Raw genomic sequence first — 20,547 nt, 5'->3', positions numbered from 1 at the left:
CTCACCCCACCTCCTGCCTGCCCCGGATTTTATTCGGAAGAGGCCTCTCATTTGGAGCACCTGTGAGTCGCCAGAAGCCCCCAAAACTGCCCCACTGCCTGGTCCCCCCTCCCCCTCTCCCTCCCCCCCCCACCAGTCCAGTCTGTCTCTGGGGGGGCCGTTTTTCTTTCAGCAAAGATGAAATCGCGCAAAAGTCATTTTGGTCTCCTCAGCCCACTCTTTATTCTCGAAAATTGGTGCGAGGCGCTGCACAAGGTGGAAACGGGGCCGGTTCTGTGCCCCGAGGCTCCGGGGAAGAGCCCCCATCTACCCCCCTTTTCCTGTTGGGGGCAGAGCAAGCAGACAGGGGTGGGCGAAGGCATAAAGTCCCCCAAAGAGCCACCTTCAACCTGGGGAAGGAGCCTCAGGACGGATGGGGCAGCTGCCCATGGGGGCTACATGCAGGTTGCTCCCACCCCACCAGGAGGGCCTCCACCCCATAGAGAGCTTCCTCCAGGAGGGCCCCAGCGCTCCCCATAGGGCAGCTGTCACCCCTGTGAAGGAGCCCCCTCCCCCCCCCTCGGCTGCTCCTCCTCCTCCTCCTCTTCCTTCCTCCCCCTTCCCCAAAGGGCTGCTGGGTCTGCCATCCGATGTCCGAAGCCCATTCTCCACGCCGGGCTGGTCTTCAGGCCCCTCGTCAAAGGGCCACGGACGACTGGCTCCGGTCAGCGTCAAAGGTCTGGATCTGAGCCTTGAGGTGGGAGAGCTTCCTCCTCAGGTAGTCACAGCGCTCCTGTTTTTCCAGGAAGGAGGGGTCCTGGGGGGGGGCGGCAGAGGGAGGAGGAGGGATCTTCAGGCTGGCACCAAAAGCATTTAACCTTCCTCATTTTAATCTACTGCAGGTAGTCCTTGACCTACGACCCCAATTCATCCCAAAATTTATGTTGCTCAGCAAGAGTGTCATTAAGTGAGTTTTGCCCCATTTTACGACCTTTCTTGCCATGGCTGCCTGCAGTTGTTCAGTTAGCAACATGGTTGTTGAGTGAATCTGGCTTCTCCATTGCTAGTCAGGTGGTCACAAAAGGGGATCAGGTGACCCCGGGAACGTTGCCACCGTCATAAATGTGAATCAATTGCCGAGTGTCTGAATTTGGATCACGTGACCACAGGGAGGCTGCAGTGGTTGTAAGTGCGAAAAACGGTCATAACTGCCTTTTTTCAACACTGCTGTAATTTTGAATGATCACTAAACAAATGTTTGTAAGGATTGCCTGTATCGTTTTATTTTTTATTATTTTTAATAAATCATTTTTATTACTCTTGTAGGCTGCCCGGTTGCTGTGAGATGGGAGGCATATACTTATTTTATTTATTTATTTGTTTGTTTGTTTCCATTTCTATACCGCCCTTCTCCAATAGGACTCAGGGCGGTGAACAACCAGAGTAAAAAACAGAACATACAAAATTTAAAAGCAATTTAAAATAATTAAATATTTTGGCCGTAAATTAAAACAACCCAATTTAAAATCAATTTAAAATTTAACTCATTTAATATACATTTAATAAACAAAATAAAAGTGTTTTTGAAACTGAGCCTTGCACGATGAGGACTGCCCTGAAGGGGAGGGGGGGCACATAGCAAACCCCCCCTCACCTCCCAGGAGGACAACTCTTGGGCGGCTTCCCTTGCACCCTGTTTGTTTCCTTTCTTTGGGGTGGTCTTGTAAACTTATCTCCCCCTCCCCCCAGCCACAGCTGCCCCCCACCCCTTTTAGAGGCCTGCATGGAGGGGTTTGTTTGTTTACAGGGCTGGCGTGGGCCCCCCCCCCCGTCTCATGTACAGGCAGCTCTCGACTAACAAGCATTCGTTTAGCAACCGTTCAGAGTTGCAGCAACATTGAAAAAGGTGACCTGTGATCGCTTTTCAAACGTGCAACTGTTGTTCGGGGGGCTTGTGTTTCCACACATTCGGGGTCTGCAGCCCCTCCCCCCAGACCCAAACAGGCCAGGAACGACGGCCTTTGGCCCTGCCACAACCTGCCATGGGGAGAGCGAGGGGAAGGAGGGCTCCGCTTGGCCCCTGCAGGAGGAGACGAACTCAGTGGGGCAGGCAGCTCCCACACCACCAAAGAGACCCCCACCCCATGAAACCTCAGCTGCTGAGTAACTGAGAAATCCCCCCCCCCTTACCTTCTTCTTGCCTCTGTAGGCCCTCCAGACAGCCGAGACGCGGCTTTGCTCCTGCAGGGGGAAAAAGAGGTTTAGCCCAGAGAGAGACCCTCCCCCACAACTGCAGACTCAGGAGGGGAGACAAGGATTGTCTTGGGGATGCAGGCAACCTCTTTATTCTGCGGATGGGCTGGCAATCTGGACATCAGGGCATCCAGCTCTTTAAATCTCTGCCTCGTGGCGTGGATTTCGCGGACGAGAGCCTGGTACTCCGGATATTGATCCTTGAAGATGGCCGTGTACTTCTCACGCTCGGCCGGACTCCCGATGGCCGGGTACCTCCTGTCCAGAGGAGAGAACCGGAAGGGTCAACAGGAAAACAGCCCCTGACTTGGAGAGACTTAACGGCAGTTCTGCAATTGTCCCTGTCTGAGTGTCAGGGAAGGGGGGACCATCTGAGATCCCCCAAAGAGCTTGACACCGCAGCTGGTTGCAGGCAGGAGTATTGAGGGCAGCTCAGCAGAAATCGGGAGCTGAAGAAAAGGCTGGAATTGGGGTTTGGGCAGAGAGCCAGCCTGGCTGGCATCGGTTCTGGAGGTGCCCATCCTCGCCCACGTAGACTCCTTCCTTCCAGGGCACCCCGGAACATTCCCCCCGGCAGACCCCGGATGCAGGGAGGGTTTGAAAAATTAAGGACTTGAATAGCACATCTTGATTTTGGAAACCTTGCCGTGGACGCCTTTGGCCGTAGCATCCAGGGGTCTCCAGCCTTGGCAACTTTAAGGCTTGTGGACTTCAACTCCCAGAATTCCCCAGCCAGCTAGTGAAAAGCTGCTGAAATGAACAAAAGGAAGGGCAAACCCTCAAAGCTTTTTAAGAAGAGATTGGATACCCATTTGTCTGAAGCAGTACAGGGTTTCCTGTCTAAGCAGGGGGTTGGACTAGAAGACCTCCAAGGTCCTTTCCAACTCTGTAATCTTGTCCTGTCCTGTCCTATTCTGAATTCTATTCTATTCTAAAACGTTCCCTCTCCGGTACTTACACAATGTAATCGGGGACGATAAGTGGTCTGGGGTTATGCCCCACCGGGATGGCGCTGTTGAGGACTTCTGGGCCTCCTTCCTCGTAGAACACGACGCGCCTGGAGCCCCGGCCGGCTGGACGTCCCTGGGCCCGAGGGGTCCTCAGGTGCTGAGGAGAAGCACCTGGCAGCAGAATCGGCTTCAGCTGTGGGGGGGCCAAGAGACCAGGACACCCCCGTCAGGAGGAGAACAAGGCCTGCTGTAGCCCCCAGGCCTTTTCTCCCCAAGGGTCACGTTTGCTCAGGAGGAAAGGGGGGAGGAGACGTCCCCAGTTCCTGCCCCCCCCCCATTGCACTGAGTACCCTGGGAATTTTTTTAAATTGAATCCCGAGGTAAAGAGTTGGAACAATGTATGTCCAGGATGTGAGGGGCCTGCAGGCGTCTTCTCGGCCCTCCTCCTGACCCCCGCAATATGCCCCCCTCTCCCTCTGAATGCACAGTCTGTGTCCTGGGGGAGGGGGAGGGGGAAGGGCTGCTGCCCACTTAGGTCTCTTCCACCTTCCTGAGGATTGCAACCTGGGACCCCTGCAAATGAGGCAGAGGCTCCCCCACAAGGCGGAGGTTTCCCCCCCAGCTCCATGCATGCCCTCCAGCAACCCTTTCACTGACCTCCCAGCCCCCCCATGGGGGTCTTACCCGGAGCAGCATCCTCCGGGCCGCTTCGTGCCGCCACATCTTGAGGCACACCAGGGAGCCCGTCAGGTACAGCAAGGGGGCGAGGAAGAGGAAGGTCAGGGCGGCCACTTGCCCCCCTTCGACCTGGCACAGAGCCGTGATGAGGGGGCCGTAGGCAAAGGCCGAGTAGCAGAGGCCGCCCCGGTTGATGTCGTGGACGTAGGCGATGGCGGCCGCCAGGTAGAGCAGGAACATGGAGAGGTTGAGGGCAAACTCGGCCAGCGGCCACCAGTGGGAGTTGAGGAGGATGGCCCGGTAGTGCATGGTCACCCCCAGGGCCAGCAGGATGACCGTCAGCAGCCACACCAGGCTGGCCACCACCAGCACAAATGGGGTCATTGGGACGTAGTAGCCGTAGTCCGTTCCGGTGAAGCTGTTGCCATAAAGTTGGGACCACTGATAGTCCTTCTGGATGTAAGCCGCGGTGCAAGCAAAGGCCATCCCACCCAAAATGAGTTCCAGCCCCCCAAGAAGCCTCAGGAGGCCAGGCCAGGATTTCAGGTAGCTGTATTTGCGGTCGTAAGCCCCCAGCTTCTCCTCATATCCCGGTGGAGCTGCGGAGGCCCCTCCGTGGCTAGTGACTGTCATGGACTTTCCAGACTTGGAAGAGGTGGTGGCATCTGAGGGGGGTTCCTTACCATCTTCCTCAGTCTTCTTCTCGCTACTGGTGGAACCATCCTCCCCAGCCAAGCTGGTTCTCTCGGGACCCTCCAGACCTGGATTTGCGGGTGGGGAGTTTGGGAGCGCTGAGGAGGGGGCCAAGGGAGAAGGTTCTTCTCGGGACCGTCTCCCGAAAGTGTTCTTCCAGGACGGAGGAAAGAAACGTCGGATGGGCTTCAGAGAGGGCACTTCTGGGTCCCAAGGGCCATCAGGGAGGGCTGGCTGGGCTGACCGGTGGGGGGGACCCTGGGGGGAAGCAGCTGGAGAGCCGGACCAAGAGCTCCATCCAGAACTAGGCGTCCTTGGTGGCCCTGGATGGAGAGCGCTGGAGGGAAGCCATGGGTCTGCCCCCAGGCCCCCCAGAGGCTGCCTCTCTGCCCCAGCTGAAAAGGGCTTCTCAATGGTTGAGCCCAGCATCTGATCCCCTGGAGTCTCTCCTGGGAGGGGTCTCTCTCCCCCTCCCCTCCTCCCTCACAGCTTGGCCGAGCCTTGTCTTCAGGGCCGGGAGCAGCTGATTTGGAAAAGATAAAGAAATAGAAATGGTGATCCTAGCTGGGAGATCTTTTCTTAAGCCCAATCAAATTAACAACAAAAAGAAAGAAAAAAAGAAATTAGCCTTTTTGGTGAAAGCGTCCATTAAGAAAAGGCTAAAGACTTCCTGTATCAACTTTTAACTTTTAATGTGTGTTTTTAAATGTGGCTTTTACCAGTTGGACTTGGAGCTAAACAATGGAATTATGACGCTCAATTATATGATGGTTACTGTCCCAAGAGGGACCCCCCCCCCACCCTCCCACCTCTTCAGGGCAGCAGAGGGCAGCCAAGGCAGGAGCAGAGCGGGTATTGATGCCCTTTTGGTAGCCTCCCCCTCCCTGCCACTGGGGAGGAGGCCAAGGGCAGCCAGCACTGGACCTCCAAGCCCCCTTTCTGGGGTGACCACGGGACACCTCCCTCTCCTTCCCAGACCCAGCCCTGCCCAAAGGCCCAGAGAGGGAAGGGCAGCTGGCAGTGCCAATCGTGCCAATTATAAGATGGCTCTCGCCTAGCTCTGCCTCCGGCATCTCCCGATGGACATCAGGCAAAGGCCAACTCCGCTGGCTCTGCTGGCTGCCTGGAGTCTGTTCGTTTGCTGGGGGGGGGGCTGAGAAAGGATCTCAGAAGAGCTCCAGGTAGAGGGAGAACAGGTGAAACAAAGGTGCATTCAAGGGCTTCCGCCTCTCCTGGCCTCCCAGCCGGCCCAGGGCGGGGTCCAGTCAGCCTGTGCCTCCCCTCAGGGAAGAATCCCAGCCCCTGCCTTGGTCCATCTGCTCTGACCCTCTCCACCTGACCTTTGATCCCTCTGCCAGACCCACTGCCCACTGGAAGCTCTCCAAGGAGGAAGACAGAGAGGAGAAGGAGGAGGACAAAGAGAGGGAAACAAAGAGGAAGAGGAAGAGGAAGAGGAGGGGGAGAAGGAGGAGGCAGAGGAAGAGGAGGAAGACCGAGAAGAGGAGAATGAGGAAGACAAAGAAAAGGAAGACAAAAAGGAAGAGGAGGAGGAGGAAGAAACCCTCCTAGCAAGACCACCTCTGGCTGCCCCTTCTCAGTCCACGTCCAGATGTTTACTTTCATCCCACCACACGGCTGGAGGGCCCCACGCTTGGAGCCTCCCCCCCCGATGGCCCCCATACCTTCCGCCTGCTTGTAGTTCCCACTCCAGAGAGGAAGAGGGTGGTGGGATCAGGGCCCAGCTGAGCCTACTTCAAAGGCCAGTGAGGAAGCGCGCAACTTCCTCCTCCCTTTGGCCGGGGGGGGGGGAGGGCTCTGAGCTGGTGGGGCTCTGCCGGCTCTGGCGCAGCAAAAGATTTGGGCTCCAAGCGGGCATCTTATCGGGCTTCACATAGGTTAATGATTAACAGGAGGCTGCCCTGGAGAAAAGTGCCAGGCCCAGAGTGGCAGAGGGCAAGCGCCAGGCAGGAGCCCCTGAAAGAGGCTTCCCAGCCCTGAATTCCTTAATTTTACTTCAGGACCAAGATGCCCATGTGGCACTGCCCAAGTGGTCTCGATTGCAACAGCCACTTTGCAGGGACCCATGGATCCATGTTCTGGAAGGCGAGGAGGAAGAGGAGGAGGAGGACGGGTCTCCTCTCAATCTCTGACCACCTCTTCTCAGTCCCATGGGGCAAGATGGGCTCTGTGTCCAGAGGGGGCTGAGGCCCCTTCAGAAGCTCCTGCCAACAGTTTTCTCCCTGCCCCAGAACCCATTTTCCAGGGGCTGAACTGGGTGCCTGGAAACTCTTAGGGGTATCTGAAATCCAAAGTCCCCCTCTCCCCCCCCCCCAGCCATGGAAAGGCCCTGGGTGAATCGGGGCCAGCCTTTGTGTGGGTCCAGCTCGGCCTTCAGGTTGAATCCCGCGGCCTTGACCACCAGGGAAAATGGGCAGGACAAAGAGGGAGGCGGCCTTCCCGGGTGGACAGCTGCCCTGCGCTCCCAGGTGTGTCTGTGTGGATTGCCTGCAGAGTCCTTCTCACCTGCAGCTTTTAAGACTGGGGGGGCTTTTGCAGATGCAGATCATCCTGCCAGGATCAGACCCTCCCTGCAGCCCCCCCAACCCCAAAGAGCTTCTGGAGACCCTGGGGGGGATTTCCCCCCTCTGGAAGGCTTCAACTTTCAATTCTCTTTCAATTCAGTGAAGGGGTTGAAGGCTTCTTTCCCTCCTTTTCTCTTCTCTTCATGCTGTCTTTTAATCTGGGTGCTTGAATGCTTGACCACCACTGACCCTTTGGGTGAAAACGATAGGAAATTGGCAAATATATCAGCAACTCAATCAAATCCTAAGAAATCCCCTCCTCCACAGACAGGAAGAGGTTGAGAGCAGCCAGATCAGGTAAACTTTCCTTTCAGGACAGCAGATGTCACTCCAATTAATCGACAGAAGATCCTTTCCTTTGGGGGATCGCCCCCTGCCCCTCCTTCCTAATGGCCCATGGAAAAGAAAGAAAGAGAGGGAAGGAAGGAAGGAAGGAGAGAGAGAGCGAGAGAGAAAGAAGAGGGAGGGAGGATTGCAAGAGAGCAAGACAAACCACAGGGTGCAATTAAAAGAATGGAGACATTTATTTCCTATCCTAAAAAGAAATGCTAAGGGGACGCCGCCTTCCCCCCCGCCCCCGCGCTGGCCCACGGACCGAGTTCGGGCCGGAGGGAGAAGCGGCGCCGCAGTCACGCGCGGCCTCCGGGCTCCGCGGTCTCGGGGGCCGATGGCTCCGGGCAACAGGGAGGGAAGCCGGGCCGGGGCAGCGCGGAGCGTCCTTGCAGGGAGCCCACCGGCCAGGAGCAGCCCCGGGCAGCAGCGGCGCAGGGGGAGGGGAGGGAGGGGAGGGGAGGGCTGGGGCGGACAGGTGACCCTCTTACAGGGCCCAGGCAGGCAAGACGCGGCCCAGCCTCCCGCAGCCTCGCGGGGCTCAGGGAAGTGGGGCCGCCGGCTGAATCGGGCGCGGTAGCAGGTGCCGGAGGGAGCCTTCCCGGCGGTGGCTGCTCTACCTGCGAGCTCCAAGGCCCGCGGCTTCACCTCACTGGGACAGCGGAGTCTCTGCGGGTCGCTTCGCTGGCTCCTTGGAAGGGCTTTCCGGATCCCAGCTCTTCTTGGCTCCCGCGTTCTCCTGCTGCGACTGGCCCTTAGCTGGGCCCGGAGCTTCCGCGCACACACACTTCGCCTGGGGTCCCTGGCCAAGCAGCAGCGCTGCCCTGTAACCTCCTCACAGGAGCTGGCAAGGACACAAGGCCACCCACCTCACCCGTCAGATTTGAATTGTACGGAAAGCTACAATTGTATGGAAAGCTTCCCCGTTTTATGAATGGGACAGAAAGGGAGGCCCAACACCCGCACAGCGGCAGCCCTGACCACGCTTCCTGGCCGGTCCAGCGGGCAGTTTCTTTGCCTGCCATTTCATCCAAACAGTCGGCATGGAAATCTTTCCAAATGGCTGGGCAGCCTCACAGAGAAAACCCAGCAGCTGGAAAGGCCTGACCCCTAAGAACCGGCAGAATATTGATACTACTTTAAAAATCATTCTTCCTGTGTTTGGAGTAAATCGCCGTTGTAAGTAGAACTCCACAATTAAAAGAAATGAAATTCGGCGCTCAGAGTAAGGAAACGGAAAACCGCACTGCCTTTCAGGTGTTTATTTAGAAAGGATTTCCTGTTCTGGCCTAAAAAAATTAAAAACCGAAAGAGACTCCCAAATCATAGATCAAAGTGCAAAATAAAATGGGGAGTCCTTTTCGGTGCTCCGGGTCTAAATCATAAAGTCCAAGAAGGGAGGCGGCTTTGCTTACTGCCCGTCGTTTTCGTGGAGAGAGACACTGTGGCTTGCTTTAAGACGGTTTATGAATGCTTGGGGGGCTCAACCGGGGGGGGGGGAGGATTCACCCTTCAGCCGTGACTCACAGAGGGAGACCTCCTCTGGGACGCCACTGGAAATCAATACATTCAGAATGATTCATATGGTAGGCTCCTAAGGTAGTCCTCGAGTTATGACTGTTATTGGGACTAGCATTTCTGTTGCTAAACAAGGTAGTCTTATCACATGTGGTGGCCATGTGTAAAAGCAAAGAAAAATTGGAGAAAATGTTAAAACAACATATAGATTATAAACCAGAAATATTTTTGCTAGGCATAATACCTGAAAAGTATGATAAAGGGAACTTATACTTAATATTACATGTCTTGACAGCAGCAAGAATTGTATTTGTGGAGTTCTGGGAAAATGAGGAAACACCCACAGAGGATGATGTAAAAATTTACATTGCGCAGAAATGGACAGATCGGCATGAAAAGTAAAAGAAAAGGAAGATACAAAATATTTTCAAACATGGGACTTGGACATGTATAAATGCTTGGACAGCAGAGGTAGAAATTAGGAGTGGGAAAAGTATTATGGTATATAAATTAATTGACCCAGACAATAACTGTTCACTAAGTACTTATGTACGTAATAAGGGAAAACTTATAAACTGTTAAAAACACCAAAAATGATCAATTTGATTTTACGACCTTTTTGCCAATCCCTGCGGTTATTAAGCGAATGACACAGTCATTAAGCGGATACGGCTTCTCCCGTGACCTCTGCTTGTCAGAAGCCGGCTGGGAAGGTCGTAAGCGGCGATTACTTGACCCGCAACCGTCACAGATACAGGCCGGTTGCCAAGGGCTTTGCCAGGTTTTGACCAAGAGGGTGACGGTCGTTGAGTGAGAACCAGTCGTAAGTCAGTGCTTTTTTTCAATGCCAATATTAACTTTGAATGGTTGCTGAACGAAGGTTGTAGGTTGAGGACTGCCTGTGTATGAATCAACCTCAATCATTTCCATATCATAATTATTTCTTACTATAATCAAGTTCTACCTAGGAAGAAAATACAAAACACTGCAGGAAAGTATTTGCATTGATTACAGAAAGCGTCAGAGTTAAGGGTGTGGTGGTGTTAGCTTAGTGCGTTTCTATTTCACACGAGGCTAAAAAAAATTGCCAACATCATGGGGGGGGGTAACGGTTACAATTGATTTCGCTGAGATCCTTTGGGTGTTGCGTAACTAGCACCACACTCTGGGGGAGTCTCAGCATATCAGAAGGGAGGAAAAAAAGACACCGATACACCAGAAGCAGCATTCAAGCGAAGAGAAGCCCTCCTCGCCATTCCTTAAACCTGCGGTTGGCCAGGATGCTGAAGGAGCCGGCTTGGCTTAGCCACGATCTCAAATGGGTTTCATCCCAATCCACATTTTCCAGACTGGGGTGTAGACGGAACCCGGCTGCCGAATTTCCAGCCGCACGCTTCCCATTTACACAAAGCCATCCTTGGCTCAAAAAGTATCAAAATGCATAGAAAAGTATTTGTCAGAATCAAATGCATATAAAATTGGAGTATTCGTGAGAAAATACATTTAAAATAAGCCTCTAAAAATATTTCGGTGTGATTTTATAAAACGAGGTGGAAGGAAGGCAAAACAGAAACATGAAAGGACCAGAGGAAAACAGTGAGAGGGGTCAGGAATTGTATCGGCTGAATTTCCCGGCAGGGATGGGACAAAACGGGAGTTACATCCAAACAAGTTACATCCTTCCCAAGGCAGGGGGGGGGAGGTTAATGCAGCCAATGGCTCAGACTGGAAAGACACGACCAGCTCATTCCATTTCGGAAAATTGGGATACAGGAAGGAGCCCGAAGGAACCTGTGGATCCTCTCAGCTGCCCTCCCACCTGCATTTCTCTTCCGGGAGCAAAACTACCCAGGTGTTTCATCTCCCCTCTGGGACCTCTGCCCGCATCCCTGAACCTCCACTCTTGGAATTGGCCCTCACAATCCTAGTCCAAGTCCAGCTGGTGGACGGAGGCTGCTGCGAAGGAGTTCCTGGTTGCCCTCCATCCTGTGGACAGCTGACCGTGCCACCCCTTCAGCATCAGACCCGCCTCTGCTGTAGGCAACTGGCAATGATAGGAAGTTCCCCAAACAAGGCAGGTCCCCAAACCTGGGAGTGGGGGAGAGTTTTCTATGTGAAACAAGCAAAAAGGGTTAAAATTGTGTCCCCTGGGAGGAGTCAGGGATGCCAGCGCATTTGTGAAGGGGATTCTCTGCCGGGAGAGTCCGACTGTATCTTTGTGGGTCTCCCAGAGGGATTGTCAACGTGCAGTTTTTCTAAGTCCAATCAGCAACAAAAGAAGGATCCAGGGTTGGCTTTGGGGTGCAGGGTGCCCAGAGCAGGGAGACCCTCCAGAGGACCCACCAACCCAGCCAGACCAAGGACACGTCTCCTCACCCTGCCTTAGCCCAGACAAACCCACCTGACAAAATGTCCTTCCCTGGTGGCCTCAAAAAGGTTTGATTGCCAAGCCTCGCTCCCTTTTCACAGAGCCTACAGAACTGGACCCTTGATTCCTGTAACCTATTCGGCTTAAACAATAACAACACAACACACAACACACACAATGGACACTGTTATTCTGGACACCTGGGCAAGCCAATTCCCTCTTGCTCTCTGCCTTGCTGGCTTGTGCTGGGATCCTCCGGCCCCAACACACCACCCCGAGGCTAGACCCCCATTCATCCCCCCAGCCATTCCCAATCCCGTGCCCAGCCCTCTCCAAAGGTCTCAGCCAAAGTCTTCAGCAGCAGCCCCTTCCCCACCCCTCCCCCCACTCAGAAGCCCTCGGATAATGAAAAGGGCTCATTTCCTGCTAACACACAGCTGCTCCTGTCCATCTCCGCTGCCCTCTGGAGAGCGGAATGGAAAAGCATAAAATAAATATTCTAAGTGAAATAAAGAAAATGTTATTTGTCTTCAACCATTTGAGGTGGCCGAGACTTTTATTTTCATAGAACTGTAGTGAATTATCCGACTTCTAACCTTTGGAAAGATTTCTCCCATAAGCAAAGAGGAATGCAACCCCCTCCTGGTTTTGCCCAATCGTAGGACCCCTCCAGGCCAGGGAGGCTGGCAGCTCCCTCGAGAAACAGCAACTGAGAAGGCAGCTCCCTTCATCTCAGCTGGCCTTGGACCAGGGTTAGAATTGCAGCCTAGAAGCCACACAACGGCAAGCCCCAGATCACATTTCACAATATTTGATGAGGTGTTAACTGAGATATGCAAGGGCTGCACGTTTGCACCCTGGAACAGGAGCCCCATTCAGACAACCTGGCCTGGAGGGACCATCCTGGCAAGTGAGATCCATCCACGGACCTTGGAGGAAGCACAGCTGAAAAGAAACAACCATCAAAACCTGTGATTTTGAGACAGCAGATTCTCATTCCGCCAGTGGAAATACTTCCTGAAGGTTTCTATCCCTGAGCCAAAATGCAGCCAGAATTTGGGGGTCTCCTTCCCCCCAAAGACCCCCTTCAAGCGTCACTTGAATGGCGTCTTTCTCAAAACCATACATGCCACCCGACTTGGGGCAGCTTTTCTGGAAAAGGGACCATTTCAGGCTGTTTGTGTTGCAACGACCCCAAGTCTTAACGTCATTAAAGTGAGGCCTCGGACACGAAGGTCTGAGCCCCACATGTCCACTCAGAAACCCCACAGTCCATCTCTTTAAAAAGTGAGTCAGAAGCCCAACTCCAGCGCTGCAAATGACAATCTAGACCAGCGTTTCTTGACCGTAGCAACGTGAAGTCATGTGGACTTCGATTCCCAGGTTGGGGGATTCTGGGAATTGAAGTCCGCACGTCTCTCAAGTCGCTAAGATCCATACAGAGACCTTAACAGATGCTAGTCAATTGTGATTAGGGCTTGTAATGGATCACCCACTAGAGGGCAGCAAAGGGCTACAATTTGAATTTAGTCTTTTTTCACCCCCTATTGGGTTCCTGCTGATGTTTGCAGGGAAAAGAAAAAAACCCCTGAGGGAGACCCCGAGCTCCCCAGTTCCTCTCCTAGGGAGTGGAGCGTGGCTGCCTTTTGTGGATTTTGTCTGGATTTGGCATCTTGGATGGGATGGATGCAGCTTTGGCCTTGGGCTCCAGAGGCCCAGAAAGCTGGAAGGTCTCCCTTGATCCGGCTTCAGCAGAGCTTCCTTTTGCCAAGAGTCTGTATCTGACTGCCCCTTGATGGGAGAAATAAAGGGAGGAATTAGCATAGCCTGCAGCCACCATGCCTCACCTGGGTTTTGGCCAGGGTTGGGGGCCCTGAATTGAATTGGAATTGAATGAAAGGGGGAGGACTGGAGGACTGGGGGGACCAGAGGTGCCCATCCCGTCTCAGAAGCAGGAAGATCCACTAGCTCAGCTGGGGCAAGAGACAATAATTTCCCATTTTAAAAAAAGGTTTAACTTTGACTAGATTGTTTGAATATTCGTTTCATCTCCACAAAACATTTGAGGCAGATTCTCACAATACATTCACCACCTGAACCCGGGCGATCAAGCCTGAATTGCTGCCTTCCCCTCCCGTGCCCTGCCCTACCCCAGGAATCAACCCCCTTTTGGCTTCCCTTGATTGTTTGGTTCACATACACAGACAAACCCACAGAGCCCCCCCCCCCAACTGCCCCATCACCTTTCAGCCTGGTCAGTTGTGCGAAGGAGGGAGGCCCAGCGCCGGAGGCTTCCAAGAAGAGCCTGGGCAGCCACTTGTCTGAAATGGCATATAGACTCTCCTGCTTGCTTGTGCAGGGAGTTGAACTAGATGACCTCCAGGCTCCTTTCCAACTCTGTTATTCTGTGTTCTATGGAGCAAAGTGTGTGTGTGTGGGGTTTAAGAAAACTGCAGGTGGGGAAGCCTCCCAAGTGAGGAACAAGGACAAGTTACACAGATCAGGATCTGGGTTGGATGTGTGTGTGTGGGGGGGGGGAACGACACAGAGGGAGGGAGTCCAACAGGGAGGGGGCTTGGGGGGTATTGCATCATTTTAAAAAATGACAAGGGAAAAATAATCTGCCTCTGGAGTCCGGCTGAGAGTCACGTCCAGCTAGAGCCCCTCTGGCAGAGAGCCCCCTCCTCCCAATTTCTCTCCAGCCACACAGCCAGCTTCAATGCAACATTTGCCACGCAAAGCCCAGGGAGGGGCCGCCTCCCCACTTCCCAGCCTCTTAGGGGCAACCCAGAAGAGGCCTTTGCTTTGCCCGGCTCCTTTGCCTCCCACATGCAACCTGGGGGGGGGCTTTTGAATCCAGAAAACCCTGGGGGGAGTCTGGAAGATCCTTCCCTGGGTCTCCTTCCTCCCACCCCATATTCCCTTGGGGCAGAGAAGAGCCAAGGCAGGTCGATCAGCCTGCAGGAAGATGGGGCGGCAGCCACCAAGCCATTTTCTGGGGCTGAGAAGCAGCTTGAAGCATCCGTTAAGTGAGCAGGTGGTGCCACCCCACGTATTAGCTTGTGGAAAACGTAATGAAGGGACCTCCCGTGCTGTGCAAAACGCAGGAGGATCCCCCTCCCCTCCCTGTTCACAGGCCAACTTCTACACAGGAAAGGATCGGTAATTTGGACACGGCGGCAGTAAAAGCGCTCTGGATTTTCAGACTGTTGCAGACCAAAAGTTGTGCATGCATCGGCGGGTGACGAGGCTGCTAAAAAAGCCAAGTGTGGTTTAGACGTTTGCAGCATCATCCAGCCTCACCTGGAATGATGTGTTTGGGATTAAGCGCTGTGAAAAGGACGGAGGCCGGTTTGATTGGCCAAATGGAGACGGCCAAGGGGGGTCCCTGAGGGAAAACGGCAGAGGACAGCCAGCAAAGGGGGCTTCGGGGTCAGGAGGAGCCCCTCCAGGTCCCCAGAGAGGACAGCCGGTGGTGGCTGAACATGAGGAGGAACCCCTGGGAGAGAGACGGAGGGTGAGGATGGCATCCTTTGGCACCAGCTGGTGAACAACCGCTGGGCCCTCGGATAGGCCCTGTGTGCACATGGGGTGTGTGTGTGTGTGTGGACTCAACACACCTGCACTTGGAACCTTAAATCTCACCTGGCAACCTGGAGGCTTCCTCACCCTCAGGGGTGTCTGGTGGCCTCCAAAGCTTTAGGCACCCCGTTTCAAACGAAGCCAAAGCGAACAGAAGTTGACACAACCACTGTGCATAAAAGACAAACACAGCGTCTTTCAGCAAAGCTGAACCCCGGATAAGAAATGAGAAACTAAGCCCCGAGCATCAGGGGTGGGTTCTAAATTTTTTTACTACCGGTTCTGTGGGCGTGGCTTATTTTGTGGGCATGGCTTGATGGTCATGTGACAATTATTTAGGATTTAGCAGAGGTACTGGTCTACCAGGCTTTTAACTGCTTGCAGAGCTGTACCGATCCAGCCATTTATTTTTGCAAGCCCTGATCTACTCATTTGTTTTAATACTGACCAGCTGTAGGGCAGCCCTTGGAAGCCCCCCCCCCCAAAAAAATTTAAACAGGTTTTCTCCCGCTAGCCATCAGCTGGGACTCAGGAGGCAGCAATAGATTGGGCGGGGCCAAATAAAAGGTAAGAATAACGCGGGGGGCGGGGGGGCAGAACTGGTTCAGTGACATATCGTCACCGCTACCGGCTAGGCGGAATTGGGCCAAACCGGGCGGAACCCACCACTGCTGAGCATCACCAGGGAAGCAGCTTCAGCCCCCGAAGGGAGGAATAACGGCATCCAAACATTTCCTGGCGCAATGGAAGGTCAGGCTCTTCTAGGCTTGGGCCTCCCCCACAGCCTTCCTTGCAGAACTTTCCTAGCTCAGAAATATTCTTAGGTCTCTTTCCATGCTTGAGTTCTTCCCACAGAGTTTCCATGATACGTGGGGTGTGAAAGCCATGCCGAGCCTCCTGTCCTTTCTTGCAAGCGTCTTGTGGTTGATTTGGAAGCGTTTCGGAGAGTCATCTTATGAACTATCAAATCTCTTTTTGGCTTCAATTTCATCATTGACTTTCAGGTTATGTCGACATTTAGTGGAATCTGTTCTCCCTTCCACCTGCACGATGTTTCTTGGGCCGCACTGTTGGAAATGTAATTATTCACAAGGGACATACTACCACATGTGGTGGACATGTCCCAAAGCAAGAGAATATGGGCTTAAAATTAAAAAACGGTTGGAGGAAATGACTGGGGGGGAAATTGATATGAATCCTGAATTATTTTTGTTAGGGATTATAAAAGAAAACATGAGTAAAGAAATTCAATGCCTCATACTCCACATAATTACAGCCGCCAGAATCTCATTTGCCCCAAACTGGAAACAACAACATATTCCAACAAACAGGATGATTATAAAAAAGGTGCTTGGGTGTGCAGAAGCAGATAAGTTAACAATGGAACTTAAGGACAGAGAGGAAAGGATTTATTGTGAAACATGGAACAGACGGTATGATGGGCTGGAAAAGGAATCTAAAATGAATGGATAGTGTATAGCAAAAGAGAAGATACTATAATGGAATGTTATACTTAATGTGTAGTAGGTATGTATATAAAATGTATTGATTATATGAATAAGTAGGTAACAAACAAAATGTGTATGTATATAGTTGGCTGAAAGATAAATTGGATATTACTAAAAATGCCGGTATTGGAAAGCTGTAAAAGTGTAACTAAGATTTAAAAGATGTAAATGTTGAATAAAAACAATTTTAAAAAAATTCCTGGGCCATGGGCTGCACACAAGCCCCCCCCTCTTCTTAAAACGTTGGCAGGGGTGCTCCTTTTTTCACATACCTCATCCCTTGGCCACCCCTCCCCCTCCCCAAAGGACTTGCTCCTTTGCAACGGAGCAGTTTTGGCTCCTTGTTCCAAAGTATTTCAGGCTCATCCAGGCTTCCCTTGGGCAAAGGTAGAGGAATGGATTTCTTTTTGACAACGGTCCCCGGCAACTGTTGGATAAGCAACAGCTGCGCTGTGGGCCAGGAGACAACAACTCCAGGAGCAGCAACCAACTTCCCGCTGGTTCTTTGCAGTGATTTGTCGACTTTGTTTAGCCATCAGATTAGATTTCAGGTGGTTTTCTTATTCTGAATCTGTAAATAATTCCATGTAAATATTAGTTGTGCCTTCAGACTTTGTCTTTCTCTTTGCCCCACCATAGACAGAAAGGGCTGAGCCGATAGAAACAGCCTAAAATGCTGCCACAAAGCCTTCAACACAGACGGCTCCACAAACACGTCTTCGCGTTTGTCTCCAGGCGAACACTCTGCTGCAAGAGCTCTTAAAGGCACCGCTGAAGCCACGCCCATGGCGTAAGCCGCCAAAGATGTATCTGGCGCTTAAATTCACACACAAGGTCATACCAGGTCACACGCTTCACAACACCCTGAAGGAACTGGATTGCCTGGTTTGCTCCACGGTGAGATGCCGGCTGCGACTACTAAGGGAGTCTACCCTGAGCTTCCTTCTACCCCAGGGTCAAAGACGAAGGTTTGGGGGTCCCCTGCTTCTCGACCTCAATCCTGTTTGGCAGAAGGCCCAGTTTGAAAGACTGCATTGAACCCCGCCACGCTGTGTGACATCCTGCAGCGCCACGATGCCTTTTGCTCCATGGAAGGGAGGCATAACAAGCCATGCAAGCCAAACTCTACAGTCGTCATTCACCAACGCAGAAGTGTGAGTTGAGGGGAGGAAGCTGCTCTTCAAATCCATCGGTGGCCAAGAGTGGAGTATCCCGAACGTCACGCAGCCAGTCATGAGTGGCTGTTGTGCCCCTCCTGGGTGTTCCCCCACCTGTACTTATGGGAAAGCCAGCCTGAGGGGCCGCCTACTCTACACCAGGTCAAGGAGCATGTGATGCACTTGCTGCCAAGTCACCAAGGGCTGCAGAGGAGCCTGCCATGCCCCCGAAACCCTCAACCACATCCTGCATGTCCACAAACTCACCCACGACGCGATATGTGCACGACACAACCTTGTACTTCAGTGCCTTGAAGAGCTCCTGTGCAGGGAAAGCGTCCGTTCCTGGGTCGAACCCATCTTCCCATCCAGTTCAACTTTCATCAAACCAGACCTGATTGTGCACAGAAGGAACCAGCAATCTCCGTGGTCACCGGCTACTGGGTGAGAGAGGCCTGGGACTTCAAAATCGCAAAATACGGACATATCGCCAACCTTCGTCATTGGGCTAAAGCTTCCGCTCCCATTCCGGTACACCATCTGCATGTCATAATCTCCAACCGGGGATTGTTCTGTGGCTCATCGGCCGGTGGACTTGGAGCTTTGGGCTTGAGGTGCAGGGACATTATGGACCTGTGTTTACTCACCACTGGCAGCTTGCTCAAATGCTACAACCTGCACTTGCGTTGAACCAAGGCTGGGTGTTCCTGAACTGTAAGAATCCACCTGTGACATAACATGAGCTGCTGGCAGAGACCAACATCTCTCACCCTGCCAGACCCCACCATGGCCTTCACTGCCCTTCTCCTGTGGGGTCTTGGTGCAAGAGGGGGCTGATAGTGGGGCAGCTCAGTAAAACACACCGGCTGTCTTGGCCACTTAATTTCTGCCTGGGGTGTGCAGACTAGAGACTCTACACAAACAGGCAGTCCGTGTAGAGTAGCAATTTGATTACAAATAGGACAGTATCTAAATTAAAAAAAAAAAAAGAGCACCACAAAAGACAGCTGGAAAACAAGTTATTCTCCAAAGCCCCTGAGGGCAGGACAAGAAGCAACAGATGAAAACTCATCAAGGAGAGAAGCAACTTAGAACTAAGGAGAAATTTCCTGACAGTGAGAACAATTAATCAGTGGAACAACTTGCCTCCAGAAGTTGTGAATGCTCCAACACTGGAAGTTTGTAAGAAGATGTTGGATTTGTCTGAAGTGGTGTAGGGTTTCTCGCCTAAGCAGGGGGTTGGACTAGAAGACCTCTAAGGTTCTTTCCAACTCTGTTATTCTGTTAAGTGTTGCATTGAACTAAACCAGATATTCCAAAATAAAATTGCAATCACAGAAGCGCTTACCAGAGATGAACTACTGTGTTTTAGATTTTCACTTATATGATTCGTACGCCATTAGGTGTGTTGGCCGCTAACTGGACTTTGTCTCAGTCCTCCTGAACTCACAGTGAGCAGCTCTTCCCAGCAGCCTCTGGTGCTATGCAAATGTAATGCAGATGCAACCAGAGACTCTGACATGGCTTTCTAGCAGCAGAGTAAATCGCCTTAGAAGGGGGACTTCTGAGGGGAGGAAGGGGTTGAGTTCAACTGTTTCTTTTGCGGTGTGGGTGACCTATTAATAATAAAATGTTGCCTTGCCAAGTGTGGAGACCCACTTTTAACACTCTCTCAGGAATTGCCCCCTCCTGAGCAGAGATGAGGGTTGGGCAGTTAATTTTCCCAAGGGGCCACATGAAGAACCAGAACTGTTGTGGAGGACCTCTTCCCCCCATGCTGGCACCACCCTGCTGCCCACTGCTACCCCACAGCCAACAGCCCACTTCCACCCATGCCACACACTCCTATTCTGCAGGACCACTGCCCTGCTTTCTGCTTAGACCTCACGCCCCCCCCAAAACCCCAACCGTTGCTACTGACGCACTGATGCCAATGCTGCAGGCCAGACTGGGACCGCCTGCAGGCTGGATGTGGTTCGCAGGCCATAAAATGCCCAGATCTGGTATAGATGGTACGACTCTCGTGACAGACAAGGCTGAGATCCTGCAGAGGTGGGCTGGGCCCTTTAAAGCCATCCTTAACTAATTTGACATTAACAATCAGGCGACAGACAGGGTTGCCCAGGCTGGCCCCACCAGTGCCAAGGATGATCACTCGCAGCAGTCATGAAAACTGCCAGCCAGCTCTCCAGTGGCAAAGCCTGAGGGGCAGGCGCCACATCTGCACAGATCTACAAAGTCGATAGTAGTATATTTGTAGAGAAACGTACCTGAGCTTTTCCTGGTTTTTTAAAAGCAGGGATCCATTCCTCGGGAACCTAAAGATGCGTCCATTGTCCACCTCTACAGGAGGAAAGCCAAACAACATGCATGCGACGACCACCAAGGACTCTCGCTGCTCTCCAGCCTAGGAAAAGTCATTGCAGGTTTTTTTCTGGTCGTACATCTGGAGCTGGAGCTGCTGCCAGAGTCACAGTCTGGCCCCCACAAATATTGTGGGACCACTGGCATGAATTTTGCCAAGTGCCAACTTCAGGAGTACCGTCAGAAGCAGAATTGTCAACTCCGCACCATCTTTGATGACCTCACAAAAGCCTTCAGTGGGTCACCCCACAAGGCGCATGAAAGCTCATGTCAGAACTCGGCTACCCAACATATTCATCCAGATGATGTGCCAATTTCTTCATGGCCAACCGGTGCGGGATGGTGGAGAATCCTCCCAGGCACTCCCAGTCCCCCGTGGTGTTACCTGGGCTGTGCTGACACCCACACCGTTCAGCATGATGTTTACTTCCACGTCTGTCTTTGCTCTTCAGGACAGCTGTACCAGAATCAGCCTCCACTACGGAGTGGATGGGAAGCTGGTCAACCTGAGGAAGTTCATGATGATGTGATAGGATTCATTCCATTTATGGCCAGGTCTCTCCCCGTCTTCTGATATTTCACTAC

General features: G+C 52.7%; 1 protein-coding gene across 1 annotated transcript; it reads right to left on the bottom strand.

Moving 5' to 3' along the window:
• Nucleotides 1–203: 203 nt before the first annotated feature.
• OCEL1 (occludin/ELL domain containing 1) lies at nt 204–5,244 on the bottom strand. Its single transcript, XM_034425866.2, has 5 exons — nt 3,867–5,244; nt 3,191–3,375; nt 2,319–2,490; nt 2,170–2,220; nt 204–796 (listed from the first exon to the last, which is right to left on the bottom strand). Exons 1-5 carry the CDS (start codon nt 4,980–4,982, stop codon nt 677–679), a joined length of 1,644 nt encoding a protein of 547 aa, XP_034281757.2. The 5' UTR covers nt 4,983–5,244; the 3' UTR covers nt 204–676.
• Nucleotides 5,245–20,547: the final 15,303 nt, after the last annotated feature.

Source organism: Pantherophis guttatus, chromosome 1 (assembly GCF_059756535.1).
Source record: "Pantherophis guttatus breed Tessera chromosome 1, ASM5975653v1, whole genome shotgun sequence".
Lineage (NCBI taxonomy): Eukaryota > Metazoa > Chordata > Lepidosauria > Squamata > Colubridae > Pantherophis > Pantherophis guttatus.
This window is presented reverse-complemented; position numbering and strand designations above follow the sequence as displayed.